The 18,881-nt window shown below is 40.7% G+C and overlaps 1 protein-coding gene across 4 annotated transcripts in view; it reads left to right on the top strand.

Annotated features, from left to right (window-relative positions):
* The window catches only part of PLXNB2 (plexin B2), a 280,779-nt gene that overhangs the window by 249,233 nt on the left and 12,665 nt on the right, over positions 1–18,881 (top strand). For all 4 annotated transcript variants that reach the window (XM_077264920.1, XM_077264921.1, XM_077264922.1 and 1 more), the window contains 13 exons: positions 1,290–1,457; positions 3,281–3,401; positions 4,648–4,878; positions 5,318–5,494; positions 5,601–5,737; positions 6,632–6,732; positions 6,989–7,218; positions 8,372–8,550; positions 13,636–13,702; positions 14,006–14,152; positions 16,724–16,880; positions 17,676–17,776; positions 17,927–18,011. In XM_077264920.1, coding sequence (XP_077121035.1) covers positions 1,290–1,457; positions 3,281–3,401; positions 4,648–4,878; positions 5,318–5,494; positions 5,601–5,737; positions 6,632–6,732; positions 6,989–7,218; positions 8,372–8,550; positions 13,636–13,702; positions 14,006–14,152; positions 16,724–16,880; positions 17,676–17,776; positions 17,927–18,011 — 1,901 coding nt within the window. The remainder of the gene's footprint in view (positions 1–1,289; positions 1,458–3,280; positions 3,402–4,647; positions 4,879–5,317; positions 5,495–5,600; positions 5,738–6,631; positions 6,733–6,988; positions 7,219–8,371; positions 8,551–13,635; positions 13,703–14,005; positions 14,153–16,723; positions 16,881–17,675; positions 17,777–17,926; positions 18,012–18,881) is intronic.

Raw genomic sequence — 18,881 nt, 5'->3', positions numbered from 1 at the left:
GTTAGCCAGTAGATAGAAAAATGTTTTGAATTGAGAGTCTTCAGTGGTTGATACCTTTTAATGGCTAACTGAGAAGATGGTAACAAATTGCAAGCTTTCGAGACTACACAGGTCTCTTCATCAGGCATAGACTAATACAAATTCTGAAGAATCACATATTGATGCACAACATAGCACAGAAAAAAAAAAACATGGATAAGACAGGTGGCATGAAGCAGAATTACCATGAGTGATAAACCGTTATGTCCATAAATGTTGGGACAGTTGTGGATGACATAAGCTAAGTGGCAGACAATAGTTTTGATCTATAACCAGCGTTACATCTAATAGACCTCATAAGTAAGGCCTATTGAAAACACCAACAACTTAATATTGATGAATCATGTATAGAGTTGGGGCGAATTGACTTGCAGAACCTGGTCCTTTGGCCACAACCGTAACCTCTGGCTGCTGGACAGGAGCTGTGAGAACCAACTCCTACCTCCCAATATCCACAACTATTTTTTCGATTAGACAGCCTGACACAACGTCATCGTTGCAGCCTGACGCACTTGACATTTTGCAGGCTGGCTAATCAAAAGAGCAGTGGATGCTGTCATATAAGATGCAGTTCTTTGGCTCCCATCATACGGCTACGGATTACTGTTGTGTTCAATGGGACCACATGGTGTGAATCGATACCAACAAACGCGAATAGAATACTAGATTATGCCACTTATCTGCTTATCTGTCCATTAAAGAAAATAATTCTGAAGGATCGGAAATTACTTCAGAGTTTCTTTTAGTTAAGAAGTTTTTGCTGCATCTCTTGCCTAAGCCTTCTGCTAAGTGTTAGAAACACCCGTTCTTTTGGCTTCAAGGGTCTAAGACTACAATTATAGTATGTCTTCTTTGATATCCCGATGCTTTTAATCCCGATTGCTTATTGACTCCTATTTATAAACTGCCAAATTTGTTAGCTACTGCACTATCTATGTAGATAATACTCTCCATTAGAAACCATTCCATTTGTTCCCAAATGACACTTCTGAAATTAAGACTTGAGAGGCTTTAAAATTTGTCTATTTGTGAAAGATTATTCCTGTTTTTTTAGATTTTGCTAGTAATTATCCCAGTTAACCTTGAGGACATATTAGCTGCCATATGGCTTGTTTATCCTGTGCAATAAATGAAGCGAGAATGATGTACATATTTATTGCCTTGTGCTTATTCACCAGTCATTTTATTGTAAATGCCTTACCTTCTTGGCATCAAGTTCCTGATTTTTTTTTTTATTTTTGCTTTTTTAGTGTTTCATTTGATGAAAACATTGTCTGCATTACAAGTCAAGCAAAGAAAGGAGGAGATGTCAGGGTGAAATTGTTCTATGGTACCCACACCTTAAAAGAAGTTGGAAAGTTTACATATCGAAGTAATCCCACCATTTCCCAGTTTATCCCTGATCGAAGTTTTGCCAGGTATTTAATAATATTGTTTGCTTAACAATGTCTGCCACTTCTCTTGCAAAAATAAATAGAAATAGTTTTGCATATGAATCCAAATATGGATATGAACATATAGAAATAAAGGCAATATTAGAGAGGACCTTTAACCACATTTTTGATATTGAACCGAGACATGATATAATAGTGCCCCATAGAGAGAAATTATTGTTTTGAGGTTTCTTTAGTTCACTTCTTCATTGTACAAATATCATCAAAGTATGTGGCACCTAATGAGTTAAAAAAAAAAAAATTAGATAGTTTTCACTAGGGGCGCGTACTTCTCCCTGTATGAGTTGCCCAAACATATGCAGACAGTAACACGCAAAGTAAGGAAGAACATACTTCCCCTCTAGCTTAGGTTTCTCAGTGTGTGAGATGTAATGATGCATCTCTGATCGCCTGGTCTGACCACCTGCATGATTAGAAAGTGCAGCTGAATTTAGCTGTGTCACATTACAAACCCTTGTCTCAGCTTTCCTCTCATAGCATGTTCAGCTCTGCTGTACTGCCCCTCTCCCACAGCACATATCTGGAGATGAGTCACACTTAAGTCGTTTGTGCTCACAGGAATTTGTAGTCTCTCTGCAGTGAGAGCAGAGCAGGGTGTCATTACATATCACACAGAAGTGGCTTGATGTGCTCTCACGAACAATTACAACTTTATCTTGGTACAACAGACATAAGTGTGACTCATCTCCAGACAGTCAGTGTAGGGGGTAAGAGGCAGTGCTATGACAGGAAAAAAGTTGATAGAAGGGTTTGTAATGTGGCACAGCTAAACTCCGTTGTGCTGCTTTTCACCCAGTGGGACTTTATCTGAAAAGCGCTTTTTATATGTATTCTAATTTCCCAGTACTTTCTAATCATGCAGGTTAGACCAGGAGATCAAAGGTGTATCATTAAGTCACAACTGAAATATTGTTTTGTTTTCCCATAGCATTACATTTAGAGAATAAAATACTGTAAGCAATAAGCATAGATAGGTGGAGATGTCCAGTGTACATGAATTTTGCTGAAGGAGTTGTAAAACCAGCTAATACTTTTACCTACAGGAGACGCATTATTGCAGCTTCCAGTTTGTTCTACACTAGAAGAAATGTCATGTTTGCGTTATGTTGTGGTAGCATTCTTCCCTTGTTTGCTGAAAACGTTGTTCAAAATAACTATAAGAAACTTGATTGTTTCCTGTCCTAAAGAACAATGTAAAAAGGCGGAACCTGAAGATACCCTCTTGGTGGCATTATCGAGTCATGATCATAAGCCATCTCTCTCTTCCTAAGGCAAAAGATCCTCCTAAGTGCTGCAGTGTCCACCTAGGGTCTCTGGAATGCCTAGATCCGCAGTCACTCTATAGATGCCTACCAGCAATGTGCAGTTGGATAATCGAGAAGCTTTGATATTGAGCTGTTTACCATGTAACTGTCTTTTCATGCAAAACTGGAGTAAAAGCATGGTCTTACTGCCCCCATCACAAACAACTGGTTAAACCTCCTTTTGATGCACATAACAGCTCTAATATGTTGAAGAATTGTCTTAATTTTCATGCTCTGTAATTGGTCATCTATTGCGTTTGAGTGTGCGCGGCTCCTCGGAGTGAATTTTCAGGGGCAAGACAACATCATTTTTAAATAACACAACTTGCCTATTTAGCACATCACCTCTATCAAATGAAATGAGTTGGCCGAAAGCGCAGTGACCATTTAAATTGGGCACATTTACAATTTTAACTTGTTCTGAGGCTTGGTGTAGTTATGATTTCAGGCTAGAATATTAATGTGCCTTTTGAATTGTTTTAGTGGAGGAAGAAACATCACCATTTCTGGAATAGGATTCAGTCTTGTTCAGAATTTCAGCATGATGGCGACGTCACAATCAAGAAGAGAGAAAAGACAACTGGACGAACCTACTTTTCATGTAGTAAGTACTTCAATAATGTGTCACAACCTAGGCTACAAATGTATATTTTAACATAGATGTTTTTGGCAAATGTAAGCCAAGAGTTTCCTCTCCGTGTTTTTGATTTTAATATAACACTATTGCTATCCAGAATAGGACGTTACTGCTATTGCCATAAAAATACAGGTCTTCTGCCAAGCGATGTTAACATGTGCGTATTGAATTGGTGACAGCAATGGCTCAGTGAGGGACATGTTGGTAGCCTGTTTTCCCGGGATTTGTTTGCAAGTCCCAGCCAGAGACATGAATGCACAGCAAACGCAGTGTGCACAAGCCTTAAGGCCCTGTTCACATCTGCACTGTGGTCTTCATTTTGGAAAGCTCCAACTCTGTTGTGCTTCCCTGTACAGGGAATACTGAGCCTTGCCTTGGTGGCTGTAACCAGTGGCCACACACACATAAGCATAAGAGAGCGTGGGACTCAACAAAAAAATAACAGGAGTTACAAACATATCTGTGCAGAAGGAAGATGTTTTCAGATCTTATTCCAGCTGGAAGTATCCCCATAATCCCCACTCTTTCCTTGATCATATTTTCACTTATTACAATTGAAAATTAGAAATATAAACAGATATTTTCTGTGTTGGAGAGTAGCTATTCCGCTTGCACCTCCTCACTGTCCTGATAGTGATAGCAAATATATGTGTGTGTGACATATTTGCGTGGACTCTATACTACTTGTTAGGCTTAAAGGGGGTGTCCGGCCTTGTGAACTCCCTTATCACTCACGCTGTGAGGATTCTCCAGTGCCAGGAGAGGGTGGTCATGTGTGTGATATCCATACTCTTAGCCACATTCTGACTGGACTGTGTCCGGCCTCACTCAATACACTAGCATAGAGCAAGGCCGTGCCCATGTAGTTGGCATGTGACCACATGTATGCAAATCCCATTCAGCCGGCACCAGAGAATCCTCACAGTGCGCAGTACACGGTGTGTGCAGATGTGTGCCGTCACATAGCATGCCTGCAATACTTGTAGCCTAAGGCCAGACAACCCCTTTAAATATACATGTTTATACACTGTTCTAAAGCCTGTTTCTGTCACCATAGACTTTAGCCACTTTTTAGGCTCCCCATTGGTCACTTCAGTGTAACAGTCTTACTTTTCCTGTACTAACTGTGTGTAAATGTATAAAAGTTCCTGTTTCATTGATCCACGCCATGATATTTGAGAGGTCAGCGTTTTTTTTTCTTTCTTCTTTACAGATAGAAAAGCAAGATGTCTTTGAAAAAGTCAGTGACACCGTAATAATATTCTCCTCGCCTCAAGTCCAGGAAAATAACCTGAACTCTGAGGTCATTGTACTGATTAAAATGGATGGGTTTATGACACCTCTGCAGACAACTGAACTCTCTTTCAATTATCTCCATGATCCTACTTTTGATAACTTCACTGATGGTATCAAAAAACAAGTGAACACTTTCATTAACGCCAAGGTACGATCACTGCTTACTCGGTCACATCGTTTAATGTCGCCTTTTTCTAGCAGCCAGTGTGAAGCCCTCTTCCGTGTGATTTAGCTTTCTACCATCAGGTTTTGTAATGCATCTTCTCACGGATCAACTCAAGCTTCAAATGAAGATGAATAATACTCTCCCTGACAAAGAACTGCAGTCTAATAACTGGTTATTTTGCTTGTAGTGCCCCCTAGTGTCCATAATCTGATATGCTTACATTAACTACATATATAATTGTAGGCAAATAGTCCAATAGAATTGCTCGTCTTGATACAAAATTCTACTTGTAGTCCTAATTGTATATATGGAAAGTATGCAGAGAGACCCGTATTAGGGCTCGAAGTCCTTGACTGGGTCTTTATTGTAATGAAGTTTTGTAGTTTGTGTATTACTCTATTCATGTGATGTTATTTGATAGGGCAATCAACTTAATGCAGCCATGACCATAGAGGAGGCCGAAGCCTATGTTGGTGATGAACCTTGCAAGATAAATACTTTAACTGCGACCGACTTATATTGTGTTCCACCCGAGGAGCAACCTGCACCCAGGAAACGCCACAAGAGAGACACCACAGACAACTTGCCAGAGTTCATGGTATGGACCTTTTCTTCAAACATGTTTATTATGTGTGTCTATCCTGACTTTCCTCAATAAAGGTGTTAGAAACATATAATTTTTTTTTTACTTTTTACCTGCATAGGTTCGATTTGGAAACCGAGAATGGATATTGGGAAAAGTCGAATATGGACAGTCCCCAGCAATTCCTTTACACATAATTATTCCAGTAGTCCTCATACCAATGATCCTAATAATTGTGACTGCTGTCTACTTTTATCGGTAGGTTGTGTCTCCCCTTATCCTCTTACAGATATACTATTCTACATGTGTGTTACAATTCCATGATCCTCTCCAACACCATAGCTAAATTTCAGGTTTAAAAAAAATAATAATTGGTGCCTGGAAGTAGGTGCAAAAATTCACCCATAGCATGTTAGTGCGAAACTATTCTTATTGAGAGGCCCCCAAACCGCCAGCATATATCCTTCCTAACAAGGTCATTTCAAACCCTTATTGATTACTGTCTATATCCCCAAAAAACTATTTTACAACTCTGGTGGCAATATGCTAATTTGTGGGTGACTAGGTGAGGGGGCATTGTTTTCCCTTACTAATCATGTCATCATGCCCCTATGGCTGTGAATAATGATTTTCAAGATCAGTGTCAATGCCGACTCTTTGCAAATCTCTGCCTTCCTGATAATGTGCAGTCAGATGGGTGCATGCACCCAAGCGTCATCCACACACGGAGGCATTGGTGACACAGCCTGATGGTTCTGCCGGATCTGTAAATTCTAATCTGTGTCCTATGTCACCACTGCCTCCCTGGGCATGTGCTCTGCGCTTACTTGGATGACTAGTCTGGGGAACACAATGACATATTGCCACTACCTGTCTAAAAGAGACTATGGGGGGCATGAGGAGCTATCAGGTTACCGTTAAATCTTTGCTAAAGAATAATATGAATGTTTTGCTTACTTTTTGAGTTTTTGCCCTTGAGAACCTTTGTAAAGAATTTGTTTATTTTTATTTCCGTACTTTGAAAGAAAGTGACTGGTGGTAAAAGTTTGGATGTGAATGTGAAATTAGAATGATCTGCCGTTTGGGGTTCACGATAATCGCACTGGAGTGTATTGTTTTCATTCTATAACTGATATGACACTATGTCCAAAGGAGGAAGAGTCGGCAGGCAGAGCGCGAATATGAAAAAGTGAGACAGCAACTAGAGGGACTCGAGGAAAGTGTCCGAGATCGCTGCAAGAAGGAATTCACAGGTAAGCGATCATCATCTTGTTGGGAAAGGCATGCTCTCCAGTGTTAATGTATACTGAAAGTTGTAAAAGAACGGTGTGTAAAGATACTGTAACCTCATTGGTTTAGGTAAGGATTATTCTGTTTTCACAAAGAAGGTAACCTATAGTGAGAGTATTAAACTTCTGAATCTTCTCATATAGCACTTATTCTCTTTTTCTTCCCAAAGATGCTTTGAAACTAATGTTTGACCTTTAATGTCTTGGGTTTGTTTTTTAGATCTTATGATAGAAATGGAAGACCAAACCAATGACCTCAATGACACTGGAATACCGGTTTTGGACTACAAAATGTACACGGACAGAGTGTTCTTCTGGCCGTCCAAAGATGGGGAGAAAGATGTTATGATTACTGGGAAACTTGATATTCCAGAAGCAAGGAGACAGACTGTGGAGCAGGCACTGAACCAGTTTTCAAACCTCCTCAACAGCAAATCATTCCTGACCATTGTAAGCTCATTGCTCAGATAGTATGGTTTTTATTCACAAAGTCCCTGTTCAATTACTACTGTTAATACTTCCTTACTATTATACTGTCACATAGAATTACAGTTCTGTGGTTTCCAAATATGTCCCTACCAAGCTTCTAGTGATCAGCAGTTTGGGGCTTCAGGATTGCATCCATTTCTGCAAAGCATGCAGACGGTCCTGGATTGTCATCACATGAACAGTCCCAAGCGCTGTCCTGTAATGTGACATACGTGTCCTAATAATATATATAAAGCCACTTTCAGCTAACAAATTAGATTCCTTATGATTATTGTTGGTTGACTAATCTATTTTTCACCAGAGTTTTTTTGGGTATTATATTCAAAATACTTGAATTTAATAGTTTTCAGTATATACTTATTTTAGGGCTATGTTTAAAGGGAGCCTGTCACCTTAATAAATTCGTTTTACCTTCAGATATGGTGATAATCTGGGGTAAATAATATATATCTGGCTTAATGGACCAGCTGCTACTGGGGGAAAAAATGACTTATATTCTCTCTGCAGCTGCTCGCTTCCAGTCCTTGTAGAGATGCAGAAAGTGGAGTGGAGAGATTGGCTGTAATTGTTCCCCGTCTTTTTGATTGACCGCCTGCTCTGCACGCAAGCTGCAGAGCAGGTTGTCAGTCAAAATAAATTAGAAGTTATTACATTTTATAGTTAGTAGTGACTAACGGCTCCCTGCACCACCCGAATGACTGGATGAAAGCAGCGGCAGTGACATGATAGGCTGGTTCACTGTAAGCCCCTTCATATTTGTATGGTCTACAAATCCCTGTACCACCCAGATAACTGTAAGTGAGCAGCTGCAGGGAGAATATAACTTTGCCTTTTCCCTGTTGTCATTGAACCAGTCAGCTGGCTGCACAGGATGTATTCGCTGTTTACCTGCAAATGACTTCTATATAGGTAGGGAAATAGTATTTCTGGACATGATAGGCTGGTTCGCTTTAAGCCCCTTCATATTTGTATGGTCTACAAATCCCTGTACCACTGCAGGGAGAATATAACATCATTAACATGACTCTGCCAGGTCCAAGAGTAGTAGCAAAAAGCTAGTGCAATCTTGGTATGCAATAAGGTTCCTATCATATAGATTTGTTTTCTTTCTTAGTTTATCCACACTCTGGAAAACCAGAAGGACTTCTCTGCCAGGGAGAAGCTTTATTTTGCCTCCCTGCTTACAATTGCCTTGCATGGAAAGCTGGAGTACTACACAGATATCATGAGAACCTTATTTGTGGAGCTGATGGAGCAGTACGTGGCCAAGAATCCCAAACTGATGCTGAGGAGGTAATACAAGTTATAGATGTATAATGGCAGCATAGATCATATTCTCTGATAAGTAATAAGCAATTTGCCTTCATGGTTGGTATAGGACCAGACTAATAAACTGCCCGCCATACTTTTACACTGTGCCTATTTCCTAAAGGTACTTTCAGGTTTGCACAGAAGATAAGGTTTAAGGAAAGGTTGTTATTCACCAACACTGGAGATTTCTAGCAATAAAATGCAAAACTATTTCTTTATAAGAAGATGGTGCATTATTTCTTTTTGGGATCTTTTCCAGCACAGACGCTGGATATATGCAAGTGTTCCTATTGGGAAAAGGGGTTGTAGGTGGTTGCTCATATACGCAGAACTGGTATACAAGCAAGCTTTATTGAAAAGTTAGTTGAGTTTAAGATGACTTCAAATCAATGTTCACATGTAGCGTTTTTGCTGAATTTTTTTTTTTCCTTGTGTGATTTTTTTTTTTCTCGAACAGAAATAAATGCAGCGTTATACAGCAGCAGCAAAATAAATTAGGTTTTTAAACTCTCATTCACCTGGTTTATTTTGTTTCTTATATTTTTGTTTAGATGTGGTGCGTTTTTTTTTTGTTTTGTTTTTTTTTACAACCGCAGCATGTCAATTCTTACAGCATTAATGCAGCGTACTACTCCTGTTCAAATTAATGGGGGGAAACGTAAAAAGCGTCAAAAACATGTTTTTCCTCTGCTGCAAATATTCAATGCGTGAACGTACCCTAAAGGTGTTTTTCCTCCACAACATATAACATTCATCTACAGCATAGCTGGGCAAACTGCATCCTACGAGCCATATGGCTCATGGCAAAGACAGGCCACAACATGCCGTCGCCCGATGTCACTGCTATCTGCATCCTCAGGATGCGGATGGCGATGAATACATTAGTGGAGGACAAGGCCACCAGCTCCTTCTTCCATCAATTAGCGTTATTGTCTCTTCATCACGTCAGTTGTGCAGAGAGTTAATTTACCGGAAACTGGAGCATCGAAGGAACAGGAGTTAGATGTTTGCATGTATACAGGAGGCTATGTAGGAGCTCACACTTTATTTAGAGGACTGTGGGGGCTCACGCTGTATTTAGGTGGCTATGTGGAGACTAATACTGGTTATAGGAGGGATATGTGGGGGCTCATACTGTATTTAGGGGCTCATGCTGTATATAGAAGGCTATGTGGGAGCTCATACTGTATTTAGGGGGTTATATGAGGGCTCGCATTTAAGATTGCGTTTATGTGGGGGCTCATACTGTATATAGGAAGCTATATGGGGGCTCAGACGGTATATAGGGTAATGTCAGAATACTTAATTCTGCTCAATATTAAGTAATACAGTTCATATTAATATAAAATAATTAATATATTAATGTTCATATTGAGCAGAATTAATTTCAGCCTTCTGGTTCCGTCCTCCACAATAGTCACCGTGTCTCATGTGTCCCTTCAGGAAAATGAATTGCCCACCACTGATCTTCAGGATAGGTGTTAAATGTCTGAATGCTGGGGATCTATCACCACTGTGACCTCTACCAATCCTGAGGACGTCTGTCTCAGTCCCATATTGTTACTTAGTACTCACTTGGTTGCACATAAAAGCTGCCTATCCATTTATAAAGTAAAGATGAAGGCTGCATTCCAAAAAATTGCAAACCAAATGTTGTATTGATTATAATTATAATGCAGCATGTTTGAAAATGGCTGATTTACATCCGAAAGATTGCATCCTGTGAACTTCAGTACAATATAAGGTTAGCATTTACTTGGCGTGCTGCCACAACCTTTACTTTGAGCTAATTTGCAAACAGTGCATGATGACGTTTTTTTCCATTCTTTCTTCAAGGCTTGAGCACTGCTCCTCTATCCTTTCTTTTTACTGCTGATCCATTCATGACCCTGGGACTAATAGAGATAGTGTAGCGTTGTACTGAGCTATCTTGTACTTTCCAAAGACACTGCACAAATACAATTTTGTTACGTTATTTAATCCTTATTCCCAACCACATGAAGGATAAGTTCACACAGGTCGTTTTTGCTGCGTTTTTTTATGCTAATTTTCAGCTGCTTTTTACAGTACCAGCAAAGCCTATGAGATTTCAGAAATCTCATGCACACAAATTGGGTTTTTGTGTAATCAGTATTTTATGCTTTGCTACGTTTTTTTGGCATAGAGCATGTCACTTCTTTCAGCGTTTTTTTAGTGTTTTAGACCCATTGACTTGAATGGATGGTGAAAAAAATGCTGTAAATGCTGCAGAAAAGTCAAGGAGATCCAGATGTGACGTCACACTCTGCTCTGCTACATCTAGATGGAAGGCTGCATGATGCGTCCATACAGCCTGTCATCCAGCAGAGTGGACCCGATCCCCATTCACTTGAATGGGGGTCCGACATTACAGTGTTTGACACGCTGTCATATGCATGACAGCACCGCAAACACCGCTTCTGATCATCATGGAAATCCTCCCCGCCAGTGAGTGCCGCGGCTCCCTGATGTCGGATGACAGCGTGAGCGCTCAGCTGTGATCGGAGGTGTAAACTCCTCTCCAATCACTGGTGTCAGCTGATGGGACTACTGCTCCCATCATCTGACACCTACAGCCGCTAATTACTGTGAGAGCAGGAGCGGCAGATGGGAGTTTTCATCTGCCGCTCCTGCGCTATAAATAAATAATTTAAAAAAAAAAACTGCATGGGTTCCCCCCTAATTTTGACAACCAGCCAGACAAAACTCAGCTTAAAATAATTTAAAAAACGACATGGGGTCCCCCCATTTTTGACAACCAGCCTTGCTAAAGCTCACAGTTGGGGGCTGGTATTATCAGGCTGGTAAGAGGCCATTGATATAGGCCCCCCAGCCTAAAAATAGTAGCCCGCAGCTGCCCAGAAAAGGCGCATCTATTAGATGCGCCAATTCTGGAGCTTTGCCCGGCTCTTCCCACTTGCCCTGTAGTGGTGACAAGCGGGGTAATGAGGGGTTAATGTCACCTTGCTATTGAAAGGTGACATTAAGCCGGCTTAGTAATGGAGAGGCGTCACTAAGACACCTATCCATTACTAATCCTATAGTAATTAAATGAAATAAAACACCACAGTTTTGCAATCTTTTTATTGTTCTGCCATTCCAAAGCGAAGCCATCGATCTTCTGTAATAAAATAAAATAATAAACCAAAAGTATACTCCCTGATCCATCGTAGTCCGATATAACGAGTGTCTCACGCAGAATCTGGGGGAGATAAAGCTTAACCGGGTGCTCTGCTAATATAACCGCTCCCAGCTGTAAGTACTGGGGAATGAATGATACGCAGCGGGCGCAGGCTCTGTAACTAGCGGTGACGTCACAGAGCCTGCGCTCCTCACTGCCTGACCTGAGGTAACCTCTGCACCGTGGGAAAATGCCAGGGAAGAGGATACCGCAGGTAATCTATCTATTCTATCTATTCATTCTATTCTGTTCAATCTATTCATTCTATCTGTTCTATCCATCGATCTATTCTATCCATCGATCTCTTCATTCTATCTATTCTATCAATCTATCCATTCTATCTATCTACAGGAAGTTATTTTGTTTTTTTCTCTGTTTGCACTCGAATTTTTTGGCATGCACAAAGAGAAAAAAAACGCATGAAAAAACGCACGTAAACCTGTGTTTTTGGCGCAGCTTCTTTCCTGCCAAGATGATCAGGTTTTGCTGCAAAAAAAAACCGCAGCAAAAACGCCCTGTTTGAAATTACCCTAAGTGTTTTGAGCCTCCATGCCCACGGGATGATTTAGTGAATCCTGCTTTGAGCAGGGGGTTGGACCAGATGACCCAGGAGGTCCCTTCCAACTCTTACATTCTATGATTCTAAGTTTTCTGGGGATCCCAGCAGTGGAATATAGTACTGTTCCTCGTATCCCGTGGATAGGTTATAAATATGTATTGTGAGGACGGACTCTCCTTACGTCAGGCCTATGGTGTTATAAGTCATTGATGGTGCAGAATAGAGCCTAAAAGTACCTTCACACTAAACGATATCGCTAGCGATCCGTGACGTTGCAGCGTCCTGGCTAGCGATATCGTTGTGTTTGACACGCAGCAGCGATCAGGATCCTGCTGTGATATCGCTGGTCGTTGATTAAAGTTCAGAACTTTATTTGGTCGTCAGATCGCCGTGTATCGTTGTGTTTGACAGCAAAAGCAACGATACCAGCGATGTTTTACAATGGTAACCAGGGTAAATATCGGGTTACTAAGCGCAGGGCCGCGCTTAGTAACCCGATATTTACCCTGGTTACCAGTGTAAAATGTAAAAAAACAAACAGTACATACTCACCTTCGCGTCCCCCGCCGTCCGCTTCCTGCACTGACTGAGCGCCGGCCGTAAAGTGAAAGCACAGCACAGCGGTGACGTCACCGCTCTGCTGTTACGGCCGGCACTCAGTCAGTGCAGGAAGCGGACGCCGGGGGACGCGAAGGTGAGTATGTACGGTTTGTTTTTTTACATTTTACACTGGTAACCAGGGTAAACATCGGGTTACTAAGCGCGGCCCTGCGCTTAGTAACCCGATGTTTACCCTGGTTACCCAGGGACCTTGGCATCGTTGGTCGCTGGAGAGCGGTCTGTGTGACAGCTCTCCAGCGACCAAACAGCGACGCTGCAGCGATCGGCATCGTTGTCTGTATCGCTGCAGCGTCGCTTAGTGTGACGGTACCTTTAGCCATCCGTGTGTGCTGAATATGCCAAAGCCCTGAAATGCAAAGATGTTTTCCTCAATGACACTCTTGGCCACCTGCTGCACAGAGAGATGCAGTACCACCCTGTTTACTTAAGCAGCTGGGGGTGCTGCTGTTCTGGAAAAACTCCAAAGGCCTATACATCAGTTATGCTGTTGAGGATTGTAATACTCCTTTTAGTAACATTTAATAATTTCCCATAACATTATGTCTGCATGGCACTATACATGTGAGTCTTTGCTTCTACTAAATACCTTAGTTCAGCAGTATGTCAGCAATATGTGGGACTGGAGGCACCTGGTGAGCTGATGTGAAAAGAACAAATCTGTTTCTCACTTTCTTCCCCTTATTTGCAGATCGGAAACTGTCGTGGAGAGAATGCTTTCAAACTGGATGTCTATTTGTTTGTATCAGTACCTGAAGGTAGGTAATGGATCCACCGTCCTAATACAATGCAGCCATTTAGGAAGGTGAGACTGGGGAGTATTTGCACATGTCAGCCCTCAGGACATGCCTTTAGTGAGTTATATTGCTTTACCCATGCCAACTTACAGGCAGTATTAAAGATTTGGCTTCCTCTTTGGCTGTCATAAAGCAGCCGCTGCTCATGCATGGAGAAAGAATAGTTTCCACTGCGGAATGGGGATTTCAGATGTTCACAGCATCATTAAAAGCTATTCCTTGATCCATTTAGCGGACATGATTTTCTTTTTATTTCAAATGCAGGACACAGCTGGAGAGCATCTCTACAAACTGTTCAAGGCAATCAAACACCAAGTGGAGAAGGGCCCTGTGGATGCTGTGCAAATAAAAGCCAAATACACCCTGAATGACACTGGACTGCTGGGGGATGATGTAGCGTACTCACAGTTGGTAAGTGGCCGCCTCTGTAAATGAATAGATACTATTGCACAGACCACACAGTGGGTTTGTTCTGGTGACCAAAGCAATCATTGTGGATAACAACCCCAGAGAGAATTGGATCACTAATCTTTCAGAATGGCTTGAGATGGCAGTAAGTGAAGCTCTAAAAATGTTATTTCACTCTTCAATAGAAGTTTTCAGCAAAATGTCACCACGAAGAAGTATTAGTGTAGAAAATGTCTTGAAGTTGGAAAAATAGACTGTTTTTATTATCATTTCATTGGATCCATTTTTTCTGATTTGCAATTAGTGTACAAAATGTATAAAGGATTCTTCTATATGTTGACATCCTTCTCATGAACCAGTGATGGCTGCAGCAACAGTTTCCCTCCCTCCCCACAGTCTACAGTTAGAGCCCAGGAATGCTAATGGCGCTCTTAAAGAGAACCTGTCATCAGGATTGTATACCCCCAAGTAATAGCATGTATATAAAGTAAATCAGACCCTTTCTTCTAGAAATCTGTGTTTCTGTTTTAGAGAAATCCATAGATGAAATTGTATGATGGTGAGTTACAAGTACAGTGGGTGGTCCCTGACCTTGCAGCTCTCCTGCCTCTCTCCCTATACCCCACCTGTCCCCCACCCTTGTTAGACTGACAGGTGGCTCATGCTTCAGTGCCCTGTGTAAAAGTGACAAGAGGCAGCAGGCGGTGGGATAGGGATAGAAGGAGGAGAACTATAGGTGCCCACACACTGCACTCGCAACTCATTAGCCTATCACTTCATCTATGGATTTTTCTAAAATTGCAAACCAGATGTCTACAAGCTAGGTAAGGATTCACTCAGCATTTTAGCACCATTACATACATGCTCTTACTTTTGGGCATACAATCCTGATGACAGGTTCTCTTTAAGATGTCAAAAGTGGGAAATTACCATTTGTGATCTTCGCAAGATTTCTCCAAGACTGACCTCTATAGACACAGTTTTTCTACTTACTTTTATCAATAATTATTCCCATAGTCCTAAATTTATAAAGGTTAGGGACTTGCTTTATTATAATTTTCAGATCCTACTGGCTCACAGTGCATTTCTTCGTACCATTTATTGCTGCTTTCCACCCCTCTATTTGGAGGCTATTCCCTTGCCTTGTCTTCTTAATTTGTCCTTTTCATTTTTTGTAATTGATAATTTTTAACCTTATTCTTTCTGGTTTTCTTCACTTCTTATCGTTATGGCATCTTCCCTAATAGATTGTTTGTGTGTTTTATCAATAATTGTTGGGTTTAATGCCCCTTAATCCTCATATCATTCCTCTAAGGCTACATACGCACATTGAGTAAATGGATGCAGAAATTTCTGCACCATTTCTGCATCTCTTGGCAGGAATTTGCGTTTTTGACTGATTTGAATGAAGTCAATGGTGAAAAACGCTGTAAAAAATGCACAGAGAATTGAACTGCTGCAGATTATTTTCTGCACCAAATCTGCAAGTCACAAATACTCACGTGTGCATGGCACTTCAGGTTTCTCATTCTTTTTGCTGGCATCAGGATTGCTTCAGATTTTATTAGCAAATCTGCAATCATATGTATAACCGTTGATATGTCCTTCTGTCTGAAGCCGGGATAGAGGGCGCCGGTGCAGTGTGTTGCTGGAGTCAACGCCAGCACATCCCGCACTGTGGTGCCATTTTACTAAAGACATCCTGTATGCGAATTCGCAGACACAGTGTCTTCCAACAAAATGGCCCTGGATGTCGCGGGATGCGTACACGTTGACTCCGGCACCATTTTGTTGAAGAATTATACTACAGTGTCAACATAGCACTGTGCACGTGCCGGCCGTTATCATTATCTCTATGGCCGGCACGTGCTCACTGCAATGCTGATGTTGTAGTACATTACTTCAATAAAATGGCCCCGGACACAGCACATGCGCATACCACGATCTCAACGTTTTATTGAAAACTCTGTATATGCGAATTTGCAGACAGTGTCTTCACAAAAATGGTGCCAAATAGCTCTATTTGCTGACTCCGGCGCCATTTTACTGAAGAATTCTACTACAAAGTCAACATAGCAGTGCACATGCGCTGGCCTTCACCATTATACCTATGGGCAGCACTTGCTCACTGCTATGTTGATGTTCTAGTACAATACTCCAATAAAATGGCTCCGGAGATCGCGGTATGCATGTTCGCTGACTCTGATGTCATTTTATTGAAGTAATGTACTACAACATCAATATAGCAATGCACACGCTCCTGGCATTTTCGTGCTATGTGCACGCGCTGACTCCGGCGCCATTTCATTGAAGAATTATACTACAACATCTACATAGCAGTGCACACGTACCTGCCATCGCCATTATCCCTATGTCCAACACATGCAAACTGCTATTTTGACGTTGTAGTACGTAACTTCAATAAAAGTCAGCGGATGCCGCAATCTCTGCTGCCACTTTATTGAAGACACTGTGTAAATGTAACCATCAAAATGCTTTCCAGCCGGGCATAGAACGGGTTATGTAGTAATAATATATTAGTGTAATTAACAGCAGTTATCTTTTTTTTCCCAGACTGTTAACGTCATTGTTCAAGATGAAGGTTTGGAGCCTGTGCCAGTAAAAGTATTAAACTGTGATACAATCACACAAGTCAAGGAAAAAATAGTTGACCAGGTTTATAAAAACCTTCCATATTCACATAGACCGAAGGCTGACAGCTTGGCAATAGGTAAGTGAATGGATTAGGATTAATTTTGTCCAATTAGCATTCTTAGGTTGAGCTCTGATGTCCTCTACTTACACGTTTTGCTGCTTGTTAAGGTCTGATAACTGTGACCGACCCACTTTCTTTTAGAGCAAGATTGGGGTTAAGTTGTCTCATTAGAGGAAGCAAGATCAATGAACTGTTGGTCAAAACACACACATTGTTATCATGCATACACACAATTTATGCTCTTTGCCTGCATCTTGCCTGGTTATTCAGGTGAAGGAGCCTTGCCATCAGCTATCAGTAATCTGCTTTTTTACCACCCCATAGTAAGGAAGACTTTCCGTTACTGATCAGGCCGCTAGCTGGAATCCTAATCTCTGAACAAGTAGAGTTTTCAATCTATAAATTACAAGCTATACTTTTAATGTTTTACACAATGTTTTATATCAATTTGTTCAGTTCCTCCTGCTCTGCTATAAAGTGTCACCAGTAGGTTGGAAAGCTTTTTCGTGGTATCCAGGTTATGCTGGATACTTACATCATGGCGAGGATGCAAACATTCAGTAGATCCAGCAGCAGTACATTACCATCTCCTTTATTGGGGAGCAATGACAGGCCTGATGTTAATCAGTTTAGCAAAGCTTTCAATTTTGTCAAATCACAAGATCATTAATCTGTTTTAAGCTGAATAACGTTGTTGCTATTCACACTTTTTGTATATTTTTTCCTAATAGTTTAAGAAAAGATATTGTCGTGTGTTAAGATATAGAAGGGAAATGTTTATTATCTGTGTGCCACGGCTTCTCTTTTCAGAATGGAGACCAGGCTCAACCGCACAAATACTCTCTGATTTGGATTTAACGTCACAGAAAGAAGGCAGATCGAAGCAGATTAATACACTAAAGCATTACAATGTGAGCAAGTTTTACTTTTAATGTTTGTTGCTATTGAAGTAAACGTAATTTAAAAAAAAGTTAATTGTAGAGCTTTTCAATGTACTAAGATGGATATGATACATGCCTCTCGGCTATTAGCAAGTCAAAACATTCTGCTTCTATTTGCAGGTAAATGATAATGCCACACTTATTTTATCAAGAATTGGAATTTCTCAGCAGCAGGAGGAAAATCACCAAGACCTCCCAGGAGAAAGTATGTTTGTTATAAGACCATATGTGAAGTGTTTTATTGCCAGTACAGCAGTATTTAGATTGATTTGTCAGTTGATACTTTAACTGGTAAATCATTTCCCATTTCAGTGAGATTTTATTTACTATTATTGAAATCCCAAGTACTAAAAAAACTTGTGTGCCACATATAAAGTACTTAAATGGTGTAGGCTACTACAGGCCCTACGTTTAAGGAGAAGGGCCCGACTTCTCAATCTTCCAAACCAAGCCAGAAGGCCCTATAACTGGCGCCCATTTTTTAGTCCACAGGCCACATAGTCATACTGAACCAATTCAGGAGCTACACTAAAAATTAAAGAGGCATTACTTTCTAGGATATTTATGGCATATCCAGCGTATGGTCTTTGATAAGTGCAAATTCTACTAAAGACTCTTACCTCCACCAATCAGCACTCTCTGTGTACATTGAGTTCTTGGACGAAATAGATTTTGCTCCTAAATCCACAATCTAAAACTGAAAATACTCTTTGAATACGCTTCCAACTTATTTTAATGGGAAAGCTCCTATAGTGTACACGTCCTGTGTTTTTCACATTATTTTAAATCTTTATTAGTAAAACCAATTGGCAAAAAATATTTGAAGCTATTTTTTTATGCAGATTTTGCAATAAAATTCGCTTCTAAATCCTTGTAAAAAAAACAGTTTGATTATACAGCTCTCTACAAAGGGTTTTGGGTTTTGAGCTTACGGTATGTGCAAACATTTTGCAACTCAAATAAACTACAGTGGAGACAGTCACCAGCACAGAAGGACACCTATACTCCTTTGTGGAGTGTAAAACAGGTGATGAAACCCCATTCTACTGATTTCTGAGATATCCACAGATGCCTA

This window comes from Ranitomeya variabilis, chromosome 5 (genome assembly GCF_051348905.1).
Source record: "Ranitomeya variabilis isolate aRanVar5 chromosome 5, aRanVar5.hap1, whole genome shotgun sequence".
NCBI classification, from domain to species: domain Eukaryota; kingdom Metazoa; phylum Chordata; class Amphibia; order Anura; family Dendrobatidae; genus Ranitomeya; species Ranitomeya variabilis.
Note: the sequence above shows the minus strand (reverse complement) of the source record. Positions and strands in the feature narration are given on the sequence as shown.